The following is a 21,835-nucleotide window of genomic DNA, read 5'->3' on the forward strand; positions in this document are numbered from 1 at the left end:
CATCATCATCATTAATTATTGTTATTGTTATAAAAAAAAACCTCCTGTACGTTTTTTCCATCCGGCATTAATGTTATTCACACGTGAGCAAAAACAGCCGGAGAGGATCAGAGGCTGTTGCTTCGTGCCATGTGTTAAAAACGCCTCCACTTCAAAGGGAAGACGACTTGGTTGCTGAATCGGCCAAGGGGAAAGTAAGAAGGGGGTCTCTCCGGAGCCAAACGAAATCCTAGCAGGGGACTTTTCAAAGCATTTCGCCTTCCTGGTCTCCTAATCCCTTGGGAATCCAAAGCAGCAAAGGGAGTGGCTGGCACAAACTGCCATCCGTTCTTCCCCCCTTCCTGCTTAAATTCGGGATAAAATAATCTCTGGCTTGGAGAGGGGGTGGTTTTCTGGGGCGAGGAAGAGAGGGAGACCAACAACAAACAACAAAACAAAACAACAGCAAAACAACATGTCAGACTTTGGTGATAAAGCGGCTGGGAAAAGGAAGGCGCGCGCTGGGGCGCATTTATTTTCGGTTCCCAGGCCCTGGGCGCGGTAGCCAGCGGCTGTGAGCCGACTGCGTTTGCCCTCCCCAGTCCCGGCGGCTGAGCTGGCCAAAGTAGCCAGCTGCCCCCTGGCAAGTCGCCTCGCAGAGGATCCCCCGGGGAGGGCGCACCAACTCTGAGAGAGGGCCCGGGCGCCCGGCAGCCGGCGGCGCCCAGGCTCCCCGTGTCCCTGGCGGTAGCCACCAGCCCCCTTACCTTAGCGCCCAGGGCGCCAGCCAGCAGCAGAAGCAGCGACGGCGCGGCAAGGAGCCGGCGGGCAGAGCAGGCGTGAGGCGCGGCCATCGTGCGCGCTGCTAGAGCTCCATGGGCAGCCAGGAGGCGGCGGCGGCAGCAGCAAAGCCCCGGCGGCAGCGGCGAGAGGAGCCGCCTGCGCGCAAACCTGCATGGCCGAGCGAGTAATTAATGGCTTTCCAACCTGTCGGGCGGCGGCGAGAGCGCGGCGCGCAACCCGGCGGCTCCTGGGCGGCTGTGATTGACAAGTCGACCTGAGAGCCACCCAAAGACGCGGCAGCCAGGGGGGGCGGAAGGAGGGAGCCGGAGGCGGGGGGAGCTGTGTGAGCCCCGAGCGAGTCCTCGCTCTGTAAAGGGAGACAAAGGAGCCCGGCTTAGCAGCAGCATCCTTCCTGCTGCGGCTTCTGATCCTCTCCTGGGGGAGGAAGAAGAGAGCGCGGTGGGGGTCACATCCGTTCCACCGGAGAGGGGGGGTTCCTTAACCATTCCCCCCCCCGGAAAGTGGGGTAATAATTGGACTTTTCCTTGGGATCCGACGCGTGCAGGCTTGCGAGTCAAACAGAGCTCTTTGTCACCAACGCATCCTTCCCTAATTCTAAAACAGTGGCTCTCAAACTTTTCCTCCGCGAGCCACACTTTCGGAATAGATATTTGCTCGCGCCATGCCAACTTCTTTTACTGGGAAGAAATAAGCAGAGACATTTCAGCTTTTAAGCAGAGGTTGGGTAACCATCTGTCATGGATGCTTTAGCTGAGATTCCTGCATTGCAGGGGGTTGGACTAGATGACCCTCGGGATCCCAGCCAACTCTAAGATTCTATGATTATATGAAATACATTGGGAAACCAAAAGAAGCCACTCCTAGCGGTGCTTAAGTCGTCTCCAGCACTCTGTTTGAACTGCGACGATTGTGGATCACAACTAGGATTGTCTGCAGTGTCACTTAATGTTCCTGATGTCCTATTTTTTAAAAAAATCCCTTTTCTAAAAAAAATATTAAAAAGGGTTTTGATACTATACAATACTACACTGAAATGCTTGTTTTGTCCTTGAATCTTCCCAACCCAGTTGCCATCCTCTCATGCCACACCAGTGTGGCAGCTGCTGCCCCATTTGAGTAACACTGTTCTGAGATAGCCACCACTGGAACAGCGGGTCTGTTGTGGATTCAATTATTGTAGGACCCTGTTCAGCAAGATGACCTTAACAGATTAGACAACTGGGCCAAAGCAAACAAGATGAATTTTAACAGGGAGAAATGTAAAGTACTACACTTGGGCAAAAAAAATGAAAGGCACAAATACAGGATGGGTGACACCTGACTTGAGAGCAGTGAGCAGTACATGTGAAAAGGATCTACTGGTAGGAGTCTTGGTAGACCACAAACTTGACATGAGTCAACAGTGTGATGCAGCAGCTAAAAAAGCCAGTGCAATTCTGGGCTACATCAATAGGAGTATAGCATCTACATCAAGGGAAGTAATAGTACCACTGTATTCTGCTCTGGTCAGACCTCACATGGAGTACTGTGTCCAGTTCTGGGCACCACAGTCCAAGAAGGATACTGACAAGCTGGAACGTGTCCAGAGGAGGGCAACCAAAATGGTCAAAGGCCTGGAAACGATGCCTTATGAGGAACGGCTTAGGGAGCTGGGTATGTTTAGCCTGGAGAAGAGAAGGTAAAGGGGTGATATGATAGCTATGTTCAAATATATAAAAGGATGTCATATAGAGGAGGGAGAAAGGTTGTTTTCTGCTGCTCCAGAGAAGTGGACACGGAGCAATGGATTCAAGCTACAAGAAAGAAGATTCCACCTAAACATTAGGAAGAACTTCCTGACAGTAAGAGCTGTTCGACAGTGGAATTTGCTGCCAAGGAGTGTGGTGGAGTCTCCTTCTTTGGAGGTCTTTAAGCGGAGGCTTGACAGCCATCTGTCAGGAATGCTTTGATGGTGTTTCCTGCTTGGCAGGGGGTTGGACTGGATGGCCCTTGTGGTCTCTTCCAACTCTATGATTCTAAGAGAGTTCCTAGAAGACTGTTCTGAGAAGAGGACGGAGAGCAGAAAGTCATCCATTTGCCCCTGGCACACCCATACATGATGCACCCCTTCCAAAAGTGGCAGTGAAGATGTCCCATTGCTGTTCCCACCATTCAACACTCTCTCATGCAGAGACACTTCATTTCTCTGTAATGGCAGTTAAAGGGACATCTGGAATTTCTCTTAGCCAAATTTAGCCCTGGCCGGGGTCTTCAGTTGCTGATATCTGGGTAAGCTTCCCTGAGATAATGCATAAGAAGCACGTAGAAGAAATGCTATATATACCCTTTGTGCTTATGGTTCACCCTCTTCCTTTGCTTCTCCCCCCCCAAATAAACAGCCCTGTGAGGTAGGCTATGCCAGGCAACTACTGCATAAAATAGAGTGTGTCTCCCCTCCTCCCACTTTTATTGTATTTCTGCAAATGTGGACCTGAACTGTCAACTTTTTATAGATGTTTGTACATCATGTTGCCTGGGCAGCCCAGGCTTGTACCCCAGAGGGGTCACTTTGGTGCTGCTAACAGCAAAAACAATGTAGTTGGCAGCAGTTTACGAATTACAGCTACAGCGGGCGCTGTGATTCCCCAGTGGTTTGACTTCACCTCCACAAATGCACTCCATTGTCTCTTGAGATAGACGAATGCCAACCAGCATTCCCAACATTAACTGGACGTTGCCAGGAACCAAAAAGAAGAAGCTGGAAGCAGAAACATTTTGGCAAATTTCTAGTGGTTTCTTTCAATCCCTGAAATTAGCGATATGGTTAAAAGGAATCTTGCCATTTGTGTACAGAGGACCACTGTGGCAAAGAGCTGTAGTTCAAAGGTGAAGCAACTGTCTTTGCAGGCCCCTTGTTCCCTCTTCAGGCATGTGTGGCAGTGGTGAACCTACAATTTTGGGCCACGAAGCTTGAGATGTTATGGGGGCCACTCCCGTCACAACCAGCAACAAGGTCTGGGAAACCACTGTTATCTTTTTCAATGGGGTTGTTCCACAACAGATCAGCACAAATTTCCCGCAAGTTTGCATTTTTGGTATCCACGTAAATTAGGGTTGCCATGTTTCAAAAAGTGAAAATCTGGACACAAAAGTTTTCCAGCTATTTCTAAGGCTATACCCTTTGTGCTTATGGTTCACCCTCTTCCTTTGCTTCCCCCCCTCAAAACAGCCCTGTGAGGTAGGCTATGCCAGGCAAATGGCCTTGGTCCAGTATACCTGAAGGAGCGTCTCCACCTCCATCATTCTGCCCGGACACTGAGGTCCAGCACTGAGGGCCTTCTGGCGGTTCCCTCGTTGCGAGAAGCCAAGTTGCAGGGAACTAAGCAGAGGGCCTTCTCAGTGGTGGCGCCTGCCCTGTGGAATGCCCTCCCAACAGATGTCAAAGAGGAAAACAACTACCAGACTTTTAGAAGACATCTGAAGGCAGCCCTGTTCAGGGAGGCTTTTAATGTTTAATAGATTATTGTGTTTTATTCTTCTGTTGGAAGCCGCCCAGAGTGGCTGGGGAGACCCGGCCAGATGGGCGGGGTATAAATAATAAATTATTATTATTATTATTATTATTATTATTATTATTATTATTATTATTATTATTAATTTGCCAAAATCCAGACTTTCGATATGGGTTGCCATAGTCGGGATTTTCCTGGACATTTCAGCATTTTCTGCCCGGACACTCTTTCCGACTGCCATTTTCTGGCTATGTCTGGGAAATTCCGGACGTATGGAACCCTAATTTAAATACATTTGTGAACTCATTGTTATTCTTCTAGGGTCTTGACCTCTGTTAAAAAGGGGGTGGGGAAATTAGCCACAGCAGAACAGCCCACTTTATGCAACATTCCACCTTTACAACATCTGTGCTACTGACTCTCAAACTTTGGGATTGTTGAGATATATCCAACAACAACAAAAGAATCGGTTTGAGTCATGCGACTCAAATTGGGTCTTTTAGACCCCAAAATTTCAAGCAAAGTTGCTTCTGGGGCCCTGAAGCTTAAGCTCCATTAGTTTCAAAGGAGACCCACCCCGATGGCTGGGAATGCCATTTCTCTGAAACTCTGTCAATGAGTATCTGAAGAAGTGTGCATGCACACGAAAGCTCATACCTATGACAAACTTAGTTGGTCTCTAAGGTACTTCTGCTTCATTGACTATGCAAAAGCCTTTGACTGTGTTGACCACAGCAAACTATGGCAAGTTCTTAAAGAAATGGGAGTGCCTGATCACCTCATCTGTCTCCTGAGAAATCTTTATGTGGGACAAGAAGCTACAGTTAGAACTGGATATGGAATAACTGACTGGTTCAAAATTGGGAAAGGAGTACGACAAGGTTGTATATTGTCTCCCTGCTTATTTAACTTATATGCAGAATTCATCGTGCGAAAGGCTGGACTAGATGAATCCCAAGCCGGAATTAAGATTGCCGGAAGAAATATCAACAACCTCAGATATGCAGATGACACAACCTGGATGGCAGAAAGTGAGGAGGAATTAAAGAACCTTTTAACGAGGGTGAAAGAGGAGAGCGCAAAATATGGCTCAACATCAAAAAAACTAAGATCATGGCCACTGGTCCCATCACCTCCTGGCAAATAGAAGGGAAAGAAATGGAGGCAGTGAGAGATTTTACTTTCCTGGGCTCCTTGATCACTACAGATGGTGACAGCAGTCACATCACAAAATTAAAAGACGCCTACTTCTTGGGAGAAAAGCAATGACTTCTGCACAAGGCAGTGTCTTTTGTTCCCATGTGTAGTGTCATTCATACATTAACCCTTCTCTGTTTGTGAACTCTCTGAGTTGGTTCACAGATTTTTTGGGGGGGGGGCATGTGTCCCATGTTTCAGAAGACAGCCCTCTGAAAGGCTGCCTTGTCCTGATTTGATTTAAAGATAAGAGAACCATAAGAAGGGAGAGCAGAGACCTTAAAACTTCCCTCCAAATGTTAGCACCTGAACAGCATATTAAGGAGGCACATTAAGTGTCTCCTGATGACACTCTCCTGCCCTAGGGTCAGATGTATTGGGTTTCTTTGTAAATATTAGTAATTGTTTTGAAAAGCACAGATAGACATAGGCATTAGCATATGCAAATATATGCCTTTTTTTTTAGTAATGCATAAGTGTCGTCCCACCACCACCACCCCACCTCACCCCACCCCCATGCAGGTAATCACTTGATTATACTTGATGATTGACACAGCTGAATGTGTGAACTAACTCCATGGAAAAGTTCTTAATACAGAAATAATAAAAAGTATCTGGGTATGTAAAGATGGTGATATGGCCAGCCAAGCCATCTTTGTGGCTGGAGAAACCCCATCAGATGGGTGGGGTGTGAAGATGATGATGATGATGATGATGATGATTTTGAGTTTACTTAGCACTGGATATGTGTGTGCATGTCTGTATTTTACCAAGAAAGGCTCCCTATACATCTCAAAAGGGTCATTGGGAGGATGAATGGGATTATGCCACAAAGCACTTTGCACAGTTAAAGAATTCCATCAATTACTAATAATAGCAAAGGCTGGAAAGGAAGAGGGATCTGCTTGCCAGATGTAGTGTTGGCTGGTGCAGGAAGTCGGTCTAAGCCTCACCATCTCCCCCCGCCTCCCCCCAAAAGGTCTTGGCCTCATAGACACAGCAGAAAGAAAGATGAAAGATGTTTGTGGGGATCCTACGTCGGAAGGAGGCGATACTGGAAACCATCCGTCTGAGGGATGTCCTGGAAGCCAGTGCTGTCCGAGAACAGCTGAGAACAGCTTCTCCAAAGCTGTTCCTAAACCGATAAATTAATTCATCTGCCCTATGCTGTCTGATACCAAGCAACTCGTTTGCTCCTTAAACCTCTCCCTGCTCCATTTTCTGCTACAAATCCCCTCTTTGTTCTTCACCCGGTCCAATGCAAAACCCTATTAAAATGAATGGAAGTGGCAGAAGTGCAGTCTTGTGCCGTGCATTTTAATGGAGCTTGGCTTGTGCCCGAGATCTTCTTGGTAGATTGTCTCTATGGATCCTAAACCCACTGGATTTTCCCAAAGGCACCAAATATATATGGTCAGATGGAGTTCATTTATCTGAGTATCCCTGAAGATAGAAGGAAAACATCACCCTACCTGGCGTGGAGATATTTTTTATTTTATTTTATATTATATTACTAAGCAAGTAAAGTTGGGCTAGACTACAATCAGAGTGAGTGTTATCCACAACTTCCAAATGCGTTTGCCCCATCATTTCCCTTATCCCAAAAAGTCCAGCATTTTGAGGAAGCAGGTTTGGTGTCCAATCTAAATTTGCTGTCATGTGATTGAATGCCACCTGAAAATAGTGGCAGTCGGGAAGCATCCTTTGTGTCCCAAAATGGTTCACATCAGTGCGATGATGAGGCTTAGAGACTAAAAAAGAGACAAGACACACAAGGCAAAAGGGAATAGAGGGGGAAATGGGAGCCTTTGCCTTCAAGGCCAGGCCAAACTGCTAAACTATGGACTTATTTGAGAGATAATTAAACCCTGCAACTTTATTCCAAATGAAGATTTCTTTACCTACAGTGTGCACGCAAAGAAAACACAAAGTTCAACCCTAGACATGTTTGCATTGAGTTCAGACCTGCTATTCATCCCACGCAAGCATGTAACCTAAGTTCATGATGGCAGCCTTCATTTTGGACCAAACACCCTGTCCTGCCATCCAGCTCACAGTTGCAGCTATAGAGGGCTCTCTGTGGGCATTATAATCTGTGTGCAAATTTGAAGTTGTACACTGCTAAGAACATTTTCCAAAGAAAAGAAAAATAGACTGTGGTTCCCCTCCCCGCCCCGGCTGTTCTTTAAAAACAGAAATCAAAGAGAGTTGCGCTGCATGAATGCACCGTTACAAGATCAAGAGAGCACAGGAGTCTCAAGAGCTGGGCTCAAGAAGGACAAAATATTTCCGGAAAGAGGCCTTCAAGACCTTGAACCAAGACCTGGAGGACTCTATAACGTCTGGCTCACTATGCTACACCACGCCAAGGATTCCCTGCCCGAGCTGCTTCAGGTTGTGGCGGATGTTCTCCTGGAGACACCTAGTTTGGTTGTCCTAGGGGATTTTAACATCCATGCCGACACAGCCTTACAAGGGGCCGCTCGGGACTTTGTGGAAAGCATGGCCTCCATGGGGCTGTCCCTGAATAAGTCTGGCCCAACTCATAGCGGCAGACATGCCTTGGACCTGGTGTTCACCACTATGGATGTTGGTGATCTGACACTAAGCAAAAGCGAAACTAAAGAAGTGCCATGGTCAGATCACTACCTGGTGCAACTGGACTTCTCGGCGACCCTTCCCCTCTGCAGGGAGGTGGGACCGATTCGGATGGTCCGCCCCCGCCACCTAATGGATCCAAATGGTTTCCAGAGAGTGGTAGGGGATGCTTTATCCCATGTTGATGGCCTTTCAGCCGATTCCCTGGTGGCCTGCTGGAATGTGGAGTTAACCAGGGCTATTGACTGTTTGGCTCCGAAGCACCCTCTCCGATTGCATAGAGCCCGGACAGCCCCGTGGTTCTCCACGGATCTGAGGGCAATGAAACAATCGCTGAGACGGCTAGAGCGCCGGTGGCGGATAACTCATTCTGAAGCTGACCGGACACGGGTTAGAGCTCAATATCGAGCCTACCAAGTGGCGGTAGCGACAGCGAAGAAGACTTTCTTCGCCACCTCTATTGCATCTGCGGAAAACAGCAGCAGGAAACTCTTTCAGGTGGTTCGCAATTTAGCGGAACCACCTGCGCCATCGGGGCCCAGTACGGGCCACATGATCTCCTGCAATGATTTTTTTTTGCAGATAAAGTCGCTCAGATTCGGGAAGAGGTAGACTCCACTGTGGGAGCAGGGCCAGGGCGGGGGAGTGCTGGAGTCCTGTCTAGTCAAGTTGTGTGGGATCAATTTCAATCTGTTACCCCCGAGGATGTGGACAGGCTGCTTGGACGAGTGAAACCAACCACCTGTCTCCTTGATCCTTGCCCATCCTGGCTTATAAAAGCTAGCCGGGAAGGGCTGGGCAATGGGCTTCGTGGGTTGGTGAATGCTTCTCTCTGTGAGGGAGCCTTCCCAGACCCGCTGAAAGAGGCGGTTATTAAACCGCTTCTGAAAAAAACATCTTTAGATGCGGCCAATATGGCCAACTATCGCCCAGTCTCAAATCTTCCATTCCTGGGCAAGGTGATCAAGCAAGTGGTTGCTGAACAACTCCAGGCACGCCTGGAAGAAGCGGACCATTTGGATCCCTTCCAGTCGGGATTCAGGCCTCATCATGGGACTGAAACTGCCTCGGTCGCACTGGTCAATGATCTCCGGCGGGCTAGAGATAAAGGTGAGAGCTGTTGTTTCCTAGTCCTGCTGGATCTCTCTTTGACACCATCGACCATAACATCCGTCTAGAGGGTTTGGGAGCTGGGGGCACTGTCATACCGTGGTTCCGCTCCTTCCTCCTGGGCCATGTTCAGAAAGTGGTGGTTGTTTTTTCTTGAAAATGATCAACAGGGTATGTGTCCTATCCAGGGAGGCTTCTTATGAGGTGCAAGTCCATCCCAGAAACTATCTGAATCCCTTTCCTCACTAAACTGGTTTACTCTTGAAAGCCGAGGAGCCAAATATCTGCCTTCTCAATGCCTGCCTCAAGCATATAAGCCTGCAAGGTGTATTAGGATTTGACAGCAGCCGGCATCAAAGTTTATGGCTGCCAATCCATGCGACCCTAAAGGATTGGAAGAGAGTATTTTTCTAATGAGTCCTGATGGGATTTCCTTTCCCCAGGGCCCATCTGGGCATTCCCAGATGTGAAAGGTCTTCAAAAAGCATTGCCCTTGGATTATAAACATTGGAACTCCTTGAGCTGCACAAGAGAATTTAAATGGTACCTATAAAGCTCTTTGGGTCCATCATTCTTGGCATTCAAAGCACAATGTCTCTGATTTTTAAACGCCGCTTGGGAGATGCCGGTCTTCCTTTCTTAGCAGGTTTAACTTTCCGCTCTCCCTTTCCTTGACTCTACTTCTGCTTTCTGTTCTTCTCATTCTTGGGGAGATGCAGTTTCCAGAGCCGTCATTTATACATAGCAAAACAAGGAGGGACCAATTTCAAAGCTTGAATGGTTTCAGCAGACTTTGGCAGACTTTGGCCCTAAATGATCCTATGTTCGGACATTGTTCACACCCTTTCAAACATATATTGGTAACTTTACAGTCTTAGAAATCTTTTTTTTTAATAATTAAAAGCTAGGATGCATGCAGCTTTGAATATAGGTTGGGAGCTAGCATTGATTGTTCATGTTCTGTGATCTGACTGGGCAAAATCTCCGCAAAATCTAGTCTCTGTGGCACAACTGAGATGACGGCTCTTGGTTTCCATTTAAAACAAAGCAAGTGGCTAGTCCACATGATGGCTGGCATATGTCTGGAGATGTAAAGGTGGTGAATGCAAATAGTTCTGAGGAGTCCCTGCTTCTCACTGCCCCTCCCCTTCAAAACAAGGCCTAGGATTTCAATTCCATTAGAAGTGTGACTTCCTCATACCTTTTCTCATGTAGATCAGCATTAATTAGTGCTGACACGGTTATATGTACCTGCTGTTTTTTGGTAGATTTTATGCATCTCCTCAGTCCATGGGGCGAATCTAAATACATTCGTTAGTTATAATGTAAGAAATGTGTTATGAAATGTGACACCAGGAGGTGATCTGCCGGCAATGTCAAAATGCATTGAGCATTATATAACATTATTTAACGTTATTTTTAATAATGTTTTTACAGATCCATGTAGATCCAGCCATGCATGTATACGGATATCTCAAGGAGTTCTGCAGTTTCATACACCACAAGGATCCTACAGAGCCAATATGTGCAATGACCAGTGTGTGCATTCTCTGGGACCATTCTATTCTCCAAAGAATGACTGGTGTGTGTGTGTGTGTGTGTGTGTGTGTGTGTGTGTGTGTGTGTGTGTTTCAAAACCAACTCCTTCACAGGTGGTCCGGCTCCACAATAAAGGTTTGTATCATTTTGCAGTAAAGCCTTTAAAAAAGAGCGTGTGTGTTTCAGGCACAGTGCTGCATGCAAACATGTGCGCCTACATATTTTATAACTTATTGCATGCTGTATCCAAAATGATGTAACATTTCAGGCAACCTGGGAATATTTATAGTCTCTTTATGAGTGGAACTGTCAGCACTTTACCAGACTGACTGTGGACAGCCAGCTGGCCATTTCCGTTGCAGAATCCTGATAAGATTTGTGTGCAAAACAGACCTATCCTCCCTTTCGTAGGGAAAGTAAAATATATTAAGGCCAACCCCAAATCACAATGCAGTAAACAAACACTTGAGTTTCCCAAAATTCTTACGTGGGCTATATATATATATATATATATATATATATATATATAAAGACAATTTATTAAATTTTCCAATTAAACACATTTAAACAAAAACAAACCATACAACTTCAAACACAACACAACACAACAACACATAAACAAAATAAACACAATTTTTTTTTCATCTTAACATCTAATCAATTATTACAAATTTCTTTGCTCTGCCGAGCTTTGACTTCCCTCCTTCCCCCCCCAATCGGTTTCCTTATCCATTCCTATCTCACAGTTTCTTTATTCCTTCTACTTAAAGTCAATTCGTAGGATTTATTTCAATCCTGCAAGTGTCTTTAAACTTCTACAGTTCTTCTCCATATAGTCCACAAATTTACTCCAGTCCTTTTGGAACTTTGACTCTCCCTGGTTTCGGATCCTACGTGGGCTAGATATTAAGCAAAGGAAATAAAATTAAACAACCAGTCTGGATAAGAGTTTGCATGAACTTAAAATGAACCCGCCATATTGTGATTTTGAGTTAGTCCTAAAGTACTACTGTCTTACAATCCCTGTATGGGGTTCCTCCCCGCATTGGACAAATACTACTCCAATCTGTACTGGACTGTGGAGACAGCACCCTTGAACTACCTTAACAGCTTTTAAAGGATTTGGCGCCAACTTGGCTGCAGGCGTTGCTGGAAGGAGGTTGCAAAATGCCATCCAACCGTCTTAGGAATTCCACTCTGGATTTGTATAAGGTTTGTTCCTTAGCCTTTTATTCTGCCATAGACAGCAGGTATAGATTTTTCCTCCAGGTTTACTCATGGATGAGTAAAGCTGCAAGATAGCAGAGGTTTAGAATCAGAGTTTTCCTTTTCCTAAACCACTGATAAAGCATCAACTGACCATCCCAGGCAATTAAGCAGTAATTGCCTAACATAGGAATTGTTAATCAGCCACCATAACAATATCCTTATTATGCTTAGTAAGAGTGGGTGGTGACAGCAGTCACGAAATTAAAAGACGCCTGCTTCTTGGGAGAAAAGCAATGACAAACCTAGACAGCATCTTAAAAAGCAGAGACATCACCTTGCAGACAAAGGTCCGTATAGTTAAAGCTATGGTTTTCCCAGTAGTGATGTATGGAAGTGAGAGCTGGACCATAAAGAAGGCTGATCGCCGAAGAATTGATGCTTTTGAATTATGGTGCTGGAGGAGCCTCTTGAGAGTCCCATGGACTGCAAGAAGATCAAACCTATCCATTCTTAAGGAAATCAGCCCTGAGTGCTCACTGGAAGGACAGATCCTGAAGCTGAGGCTCCAATACTTTGGCCATCTAATGAGAAGAGAAGACTCCCTGGAAAAGACCCTGATGTTGGGAAAGATTGAGGGCACAAGGAGAAGGGGACGACAGAGGATGAGATGGTTGGAAAGTGTTCTGGAAGCTACGAACATGAGTCTGACCAAACTGCGAGAGGCAGTGGAAGACAGGAGTGCCTGGCGTGCTCTGGTCCATGGGGTCACGAAGAGTTGGATACGACTAAACGACGGAAGAAGAAGAAGAAGAAGAAGAAGAAGAAGAAGAAGAAGAAGAAGAAGAAGAAGAAGAAGAAGAAGAAGAGTGGGAGGTTGTTTAGTGAAACCTTACTGAGAAGTTCTTAGGTAATTTTAGACCCTGGCTTTAATATGATTACAAATCACTTCATTTCAAAATATGGTAAGCCAGCCCTGCTGCCTTTGAGGACCTTCCTGTTCCTCCTTCTGAATGTGGTCCTGGACTTCTGCTCCAAAACCTGCCCTAGCAGAACTGCTGATTTTTTTACAGTGTTGAAATTGGTTGCTGCTCATGGTTCCTTTCAGGTGGAAACAAACCACCAGCTCTGGTTTACACATCACACAAAACCAGTCTTTGGTTTGTTTCCTCCCTGGCATGCTGAAGGAAGAAGGGAGGGGAGCAAATCACTGTAGGGACAGCTGTAGCTTCAAAAACAACAACAGCTCCTTTGGCAGTCGAAGAAAAACATAATAGTAAAAAACATATATAATTTTGTCTGCACATACAACATGTAGACTGAGTCTCCAAGAACAATTAATTATAAATTCAAAGTGACAATGATCCAGCTCTACCCACCTACCCCCAAAGAACATTCATACCCCCCCCCCAGCTTCTCAAGGGAAAACTCTTTCATCCCAGTCCTCTGGTCCATCACCTCTTGAGTGAAGAGTTTCCATCTGCAGAATCTCAAGGACTCTCAGTGCTGGGGAAATAATGAGAAACACAATGTTTTGTCTAGCCTTGAGAGGAGTAAAATGTTACTGGGTTGATTGCTCAGCTGGTAGAGCATGAGACTCTTAATCTCAGGGTCGTGGATTGGAGCCCCACATTGGGCAAAATATTCCTGCATTGCAGGGGGTTAAACTAGACGGCCCTCTGGGTCCCTTTCAATTCTATGATTCTGTGATCTATGATTAAGAAATCTGTTGCGGCATATACAACAACAACAACAACAACAACAACAACATATTACTTATACCCCGCCCATCTGGCTGGGTTTCCCCAGCCACTCTGGGCGGCTTCCAACAAGAAATTAAAAAGACATTAAAGCACCAGTCATTAAAAACTTCCCTAAACTGGGCTGCCTTCAGATGTCTTCTAAACATCAGATAGTTGTTTATTTCTTTGACATCTGATGGGAGGGCATTCCACAGGGTGGGCGCCACTACCGAGAAGGCCCTCTGCCTGGTTCCCTGTAGCTTTGCTTCTCGCAACGAGGGAACTGCCAGAAGGCCCTCAGCGCCGTACCTCAGTGTCTAGGCAGAACGATGGGGATGGAGATGCTCCTCCAGGTATCCTGGGCTGAGGCCGTTTAGGGCTTTAAAGGTCAGCACCAACACTTTGAATTGTGCTCGGAAACGTACTGGGAGGCAATGTAGGTCTTTCAGGACAGGTGTTATGTGGGCTTGGCGCCCACTCCCAGTCACTAGTCTAGCTGCCGCATTCTGGATTAGTTGCAGTTTCCTGGTCACCTTCAAAGGTAGCCCCACGTAGAGTGCATTGCAGTAGTCCAAGCGGGAGATAACTAGAGCATCAGTCCACGGGCAGGTAGGGTCTCAGCCTGCGTACCAGATGGAGCCGCCCTGGACACAGATTGTTAGCTTCCGTGCAGATATCGACACTACATTTCTTGCAAAAGGGGTTCATTTGGGCTCCTGTTCTTTCCCTGTTTCATAGGAAGTATACAGGAAGCTGCCTTCTATTGGATCAGGCCACAGGTGCATCTAGCTCAGTATTGAGTACCCTGACGGGCAGTGGACTCAGTGGACTGTCAGTGCCAGTCCCAGCCTGCCCCAGAGATGCTGTGGATGGAGCCTGACTCCTCCTGCCTGCAAAGCAGATGCTCGATCGCTGAATCATGGCCCTTCCCCCAAACTTCAAGGGGTCCTTTCTTTCCAGCACCAATGGCTGAGAATCTATCCCAGACTTCCTCCTCTAGCTGGCCTCCAGATGTTCTTCAGCTCCAGCTCCCATCACTTGCAGCTGGACTCCAAAACATTGGGAGGGAACCAGTCTGTTGGAAAAACCTGTAGCACTGGGTACAGCAAATGGCACAGGGTGCTGGATTTTGGGACCTGCTCAGAGAGGAATAGGATAGGGTTGCCCTATTTCAAAAAGTGAAGACCTAGACACAAAAGTTGTATGTCTTTGAGCTTTTTCTGGCATAGTTGTTGAGCTTTATTGCAAAATCTCCAAAAGAAACGCCTTAGGTCTCAGAGGTAAGATATACATTTTGAAATGTTGTTTAGTCGTTTAGTCATGTCCAACACTTTGTGACCCCATGGACCAGAGCACGCCAGGCACTCCTGTCTTCTTTTTGAAATAAACATATCAATAATCCTTTTTAAAAAAAAAGCAGGAACATGCCTGGGCCATAATAATAATAATAATAATAATAATAATAATAATAATAATAATAATAATTTATTATTTATACCCCGCCCATCTGGCCGGGTTCCCCCAGCCACTCTGGGCGGCTTCCAACAAAACATTAAAATACAGAAATCAAACATTAAAAGCTTCCCTAAACAGGGCTGCCTTGAGATGCCTTCTAAAGGTCTGGTAATTGTTGACATCATGCCATGACATCATGCCGTGTGTGTGTGTGTGTGTGTGTGCATGCGTGTGTGTGTGTGTGTAATATGGAGGTTTTTTTGTATCCCTCTCTTCCTCCATAGATGTCAGGACTAACAATCATAGGCTAATTTCCATTTTATTCTTGTGAGAATCTTGTGAGGTAGGTTAGGCTGAGCAATAGTAACTTGAAACTTAGCCATTCCAGTTGTTCATTTCACTTCAGTGACTGAGCTGAAGAGCTTGGTCCTAACAGGGGAAACAGCCACATTAGCTTCCAAAGACTAATCCATGTCTCTTCTTTTCCTGAAACCCATTTAGTGCCTATTTAGACCTAAACAAATGCAAGATTCTCCACACTTTCAGAGTTTCCAATTCTAAATATAGCGCTAAAACAAAAGGGACGCCAAAGGAGAAGCGTGTTTAGAGGGATTTAACATGGGATGACAACGATCGACTCAAACCCTTTATCATAATTCTGACTCTAAGCCGTTAACCAAGCTCAAACTTCTTTTCTTCTCTGTTCTACGCATTTTCCAGAACTCTTGGAAATTGCAAACAGTAGGCCTGCTGAAGAGGGTAGAAGTGTTTCCCCCTCTCTCTTTTTCCCTCTCCTGTGCATTTAAGAGGAAATCTAATCAAGTCACCCACAGCCCCAACTGCATATGGGAAAATCATTATTGGATTAGATGGCTGACCTGCAAAGGTTGATGGGTTCGGCATGTGTGGTCCAGGAAATAATCCATAATGCAAAACAAAACTTGGATGGCAAGGCATTGTGTCCTTTAAAGGGCATCTACATCAGTTTGATTAATGGCACTTGCCTGCAGTGCCCTTTGTTCTTTGGCTTACTATTGGCAGCTGCTAGGGTACATTATCCTCAAAAAAAGGGGGGAACGGCATTGGTTGGTTTTGCCTCCCCCTAGTATTCCCTAAATACTACCGGTAGGATCCTAGTATTTAGGTAGGATCCATCAGTGGGGTGTTTTTGCTGCCAGTTGAAGACATACCTGTTCACCCAGGTTTCCCCTGGTCCTTCATCCTAGTCATTACCACGATGACATTATTGATTTCATTGCTGCTGATTGAGATGGTTCTTTCTTTATTATTAATATTGCGTGAACTGCTTTGGCATCTCTTTTGTAAATCTGGGATGGGGAACCTGAGGCTCTTTTGGAGTTGTTGGGACTCCCATCAGCTGGAATAGCTAAGTCAGTAGAGCATGAGACTCTTGATCTCAGGGTTGTGGGTTTGAGCCCCACGTTGGGCAAAAGCCCATGTAGGGGCTTAGACTTTTTTTTAAAAAAAATCATTTTTATTAATTTTCCAATAAAAATAGCCACTCCTCCTCCTCCTCCTCCTCCTCCTTCTTCCTCTTCCTCTTCTTCTTCTTCTTCTCCTCCTCCTCCTCTTTATTTCTGCTGTGTGTTTTTATTTAGCTTTTTAGTTTTGGTAAAAAGATATTCAATATTAATCTTTGTATTCCCCCCCCCAAAAAAAAATCAATATTTTTTTTTAGAGACAGATGCCAACCAATGTGTGTGAACTTTATTGTCTTTTGTAGGCTACTTTGGGAGGTTTTTGCCCTGAAAGGTACTACTGCCATACTTAGATAAATAAATACAGTATTGCAAAACATGTGGAGTTGCAATCCCACTCATAAATTACAGGGTGTGGGGTAGAAGCTCCACTGAATGCAGTGGGATGTTGAGTAGACATGCATGCTGTTGGAGGAGTTCAAGGGTTTAAAAGGGGGGGGGAATACCATGATTTATCTTTGTGTTAAAATAAAATATTTTCCTAATTAGCTATGGGAGCCTTTCGGATCTGAACATGCTAACATGCAAGCACCATAGCAATAGACCAGAGTTTCTCTGCTTCCTGATGCTCTCATTTGTTCATTCAGAAATAAGCAGTTTTGTTTTGCTTTTAAGCAGAGGAGCAGGGTGCCCTCTTGTGGGCAGACCTGCACAGCCCATGTTGATGGACCTCCTGACCTCCACAGGAATTTCCGTTGTGTTGCATGGCTGTGCCACCTGTGCCTCTTCGATCTGTTATATCTTTAACAGTGGAAGCTGCTTGGTACAGGTCCAAATCAAAGGACCAAAATAGGAATGGAGTCAAGTGGCTGGAGCAGGGTACAGTGAGCCCTGCAAGGAAGCATGCAAACCCTGCTTTGCAGCGGAACACTTTTCAGATCGCTTGATGAGTGGAAGGGAGCTGACCTCTGCAGAAGCTATGTTTTGATCTCATTTTTAATACGCATGTTCACTCATTTTAAAAGCATAGGAAAGCATAAAACAGTGGGGGGGGACATTCCATTACAACGAGCAAGCTACATGCAGAGCGGTATTATGGTTACGTTGCGAGAATGTAAAAGTTGTGTGTGTCAGCCTTTTGCAAAGTACTGGAAATCTGCCTGTTGCTGAGAGGGTGATCCAGGCTAAGAGGTTCCCTTTTTCACCCTTCTTACAAATGTTTACTCTTCTGTAAGTGGGAACTGTTTGTGATGCTAGTAAAATGCCCACCGTTGAAGTAAGCCCCTGTGAACTCAGTGGGGAGACTGCCGTTCTTAGACTGCACTGCAGTCTTAGCATTATTTGCTGTTTCCTCTCTAAGAGGCATGCTGTTTGGCAAGGGTTTTCCTCCCCGTTGCAGCGCTGGACTAGGAGGAGAGAACGCACATTCACCAGGATCAATCAATCAATCAAGCTTTATTACGGTCATATAAAGGTAAAGGTAAAGGGACCCCTGACCATTAGGTCCAGTTGTGATTGACTCTGGGGTTGCGCGCTCATCTCGCATTATTGGCCGAGGGAGCCGGCGTATAGCTTCCAGGTCATGTGGCCAGCATGACAAAGCCGCTTCTGGCAAACCAGAGCAGCACATGGAAACGCCGTTTACCTTCCAGCTGTAGCAGTTCCTATTTATCTACTTGCACTTTGATGTGCTTTCGAACTGCTAGGTGGGCAGGAGCTGGGACCAAGCAACGGGAGCTCACCCCGTCACAGGGATTCGAACCGCCGACCTTCTGATCAGCAAGCCCTAGGCTCAGTGGTTTAACCACAGCGCCACCTGGGTCCCTATTACGGTCATATACCAGCTATTAAAAATAAAAATGCTTTACAAGGCTATGGGGGTTGTCATTCGGGGTGGATCTAAGAGTCTATAAGTCATTCACCAGGATCTCCTACCCCTTTTCCCTTGAACGTGGGAGGCTAGCAGTACCTCAAACTTTCCAGGGACAAAAATGCTGCTAATTTCAAGCAAGTTGAGCCTATAACAGGGCATCAGTTTGATAAGAAAATGGGAAATTATTATTTTTAGACTATATATATATATATATATATATATATATATATATATATATATAATCAAAACATATAAAAAACAATCTAACATATCATATTCGAATCACAAAAACAAGAAAAAAATTAAAACATGAAAATACATCACTCATTCTTATACTCCCTTTCTTTGTCGACTTCCTCCTTTCCCTCCCTTCTACGTTTTTATATATCACTTACTTAGCACTTTCTAAATCTTAATAACATTCTATTTCTTAATTATCTATTCCAAATAATCCATTTTCTATCAAAAATTTCCGAAACCTCATGATATAATTTTAGTCTTAAGAGCTAAATAACATCTTATCATATAACTAAATCTTAACACATAATACAATAATCTGTCTTACTTCTGCAACCTCCTTATACTTCCAAATCCTTTATTAAATCTAACTAATCTTACAATTCTTTTCTAAATAAACTTTAAATTTCCTCCAATCTTCTTCCACTATTTCTTCTCCCTGGTCCCGGAGTCTCCCAGTCAGTTCAGACAGTTCCATGAATTCTATCAGCTTCATCTGCCAATCGTCCACCGTAGGTATATCTTCAGATTTCCAATTCCTTGCTAATACAATTCTAGCTGCTGTTGTGGCATACAGAAAAAAGGTAACATCTTTCTTAGGTAATTCCTTTCTTGTAATACCAAGTAAAAAAGCTTCTGGATTCTTAATAAACGTGTTTTTAAACACTTTCTTCAACTCATTACAAATCTTCTCCCAGAAGCTCTTTACTTGGGGACAAGTCCACCACATATGGTAAAAGGTTCCTTCCACTTTCTTACATTTCCAGCATTTATTATCTTGTTTATGATAAATCTTAGCTAACTTTACTGGTGTAAGATACCATCTATACATCATCTTCATCATATTCCCTTTTAACACATTACAAGCAATCAACTTCATATCTTCTTCCACAACCTTTCCCAATCTTCTATCATTATATTGTGTCCTACATCTTTTGCCCACTCAATCTTAACCGATTTTGTTTGTTCATCTTTAGTATGCCACTCCAACAACAAATTATACATCCTTGAAAGGTTCTTACTTTTTGGCTCTAACAATTCTGTTTCCAATTTTGACTTTTCAATTTGAAAACCAATTTTTTTATCCAACTTATACATTTCATTTATTTGATGACACTGCAACCAATCATTCAAGTGACTTTTTGTTCATATTGTTGTATATTTATAAAATAGGACAGAAAGGTAAAAGTAAGGAAGGATGGATTAATGCCAACCGTCCATCGTCATTCATTCATTTCCTCATCGTCATTCATTCATTTCATGAGGGTGTTTGTTGGGCATGCTATTTTATGTTAATTTTTGCTAGTTTCTTAAAAATGGGATCTTAAAAATATGTTTTTGGGTGTAAGAAAATCTGCTATTATTTTTGTGATTGGACAACATTTAGCTTGGTAAATCTACATTTCATGAAAAAGCACATATGGTAATCTACGTATTTATTTATACACACTGCATACAAAGGATTCATTGCGTCCTTTCTCTCCAGTGAACAGGCAGGCCAGAAGCAAAAGTACAGTGTAACAGTACACATAGCAGAAGAGATAAGACTGTCTTCCATTCCCACACTCTCCCAGACAGGCATGTGAATTACACCAATCACACCTGCAGCATTGGAGGCATGAAATACTAACAAAAAGGTGCCAATGTTCACCATAATTACAGAAAGTGCCACACTTTTGACACTTTTTTGCATACCCTCGAGTACCACCAGAAACAAAGCACTGGGCAGGAAGGCATGTAGAAACTATCCTACAGAGGGGGGGGGGGGAATGCATATTTCTTGCCAGTTTCGCCTCTGGCCCTGTCTTTTTCTGAAGATATGCCTGTGTAAGCAGATACTCAGTTTGTTTGGGGCAAAAATGTGTGGTCTGCTTGATTGGACAGCGCAACCCTAGACGACGTCCCAGGAACCTCCACAATGTTCAGGGATTCTGTGGCAAACATGCAGGAGCCCCTCAGCGGAAAAGTTCAGATGGGAAGAGGGTTCCCTAAAAGAAGGAAGTTTGAACACCGTGCGCTTGACACTGCAGACTTTAAAAAATAAAACATTAAAAACTTGCAGTGACTTTTTGCACAGAGCAACAGAGCTTTTTAGCTGATGCAGCAGCTAAAAAAAGCCAATGCAATTCTGGGCTGCATCAATAGGAGTATAGCATCTAGATCAAGGGAAGTAATAGTACCACTGTATTCTGCTCTGGTCAGACCTCACCTGGAGTACTGTGTCCAGTTCTGGGCACCACAGTTCAAGAAGGATACTGACAAGCTGGAACGTGTCCAGAAGAGGGCAACCAAAATGGTCAAAGGCCTGGAAACGATGCCTTATGAGGAACGGCTTAGGGAGCTGGGTATGTTTAGCCTGGAGAAGAGAAGGTTAATGGGTGATATGATAGCCATGTTCAAATATATGAAAGGATGTCATATGGAGGAGGGAGAAAGATTGTTTTCTGCTGCTCCAGAGAAGCGGACACGGAGCAATGGATTCAAACTTCAAGAAAGAAGATTCCACCTAAACATTAGGAAGAACTTCCTGACAATAAGAGCTGTTCGGCAGTGGAATTTGCTACCAAGGAGTGTGGTGGAGTCTCCTTCTTTGGAGGTCTTTAAGCAGAGGCTTGACAGGCATATGTCAAGAATGTTTTGATGGTGTTTCCTGCTTGGCAGGGGGTTGGACTGGATGGCCCTTGTGGTCTCTTCCAACTCTATGATTCTATGACTCTATGATTCTAAGTGCAAAGAAGGGCAGAGAGGGTTCTCCCTGTATCTTTCATGGCTCTGGGGAAGAGGGACTTTCAGTAGGTGAGAACAGCCTTTTTCTGCACAATTATTTAAGGGTCAGGAAATCTGTCCTCTTTTGCTTCTGGCCAACACAGGGCAGGATTGCAGAGCTTCCAGCCTGCAAAACCACATCCTCCCCCCGCCCGCCCCCCCGGTCAAAAACCCCCACACCTGTTCATCAGCTGATGTCACTGTGTAGACTCAGCTGATAGGCAAGAGTGTAGCCTGATTTCCTCCAACTTCTTGAATTATCCTCATACTGAGCAAACCCAATTTTACAGGGGGAAAGCATTGAGAATGGTGTTGTCTGAGGGTAACGTCATGTATGCAGATGAAATGGGTGCAAACACACAGAAAACTGTGGACAATACCGAAGTGTCACCAGTAATA

General features: G+C 44.9%; 1 protein-coding gene across 1 annotated transcript in view; it reads right to left on the reverse strand.

Moving 5' to 3' along the window:
- The window catches only part of LOC118088948 (ADAMTS-like protein 2), a 39,012-nt gene extending 38,113 nt beyond the window's left edge, over positions 1–899 (reverse strand). Inside the window, exon 1 of the mRNA XM_035123192.3 lies at positions 747–899. Within this exon, the coding sequence (XP_034979083.3) occupies positions 747–833 (87 nt within the window). The 5' untranslated portion in view covers positions 834–899. The remainder of the gene's footprint in view (positions 1–746) is intronic.
- Positions 900–21,835: the final 20,936 nt, after the last annotated feature.

The sequence above is a fragment of the Zootoca vivipara genome, chromosome 7 (assembly GCF_965207765.1).
Source record: "Zootoca vivipara chromosome 7, rZooViv2.hap1.1, whole genome shotgun sequence".
Classification (NCBI taxonomy): Eukaryota; Metazoa; Chordata; class Lepidosauria; order Squamata; family Lacertidae; genus Zootoca; species Zootoca vivipara.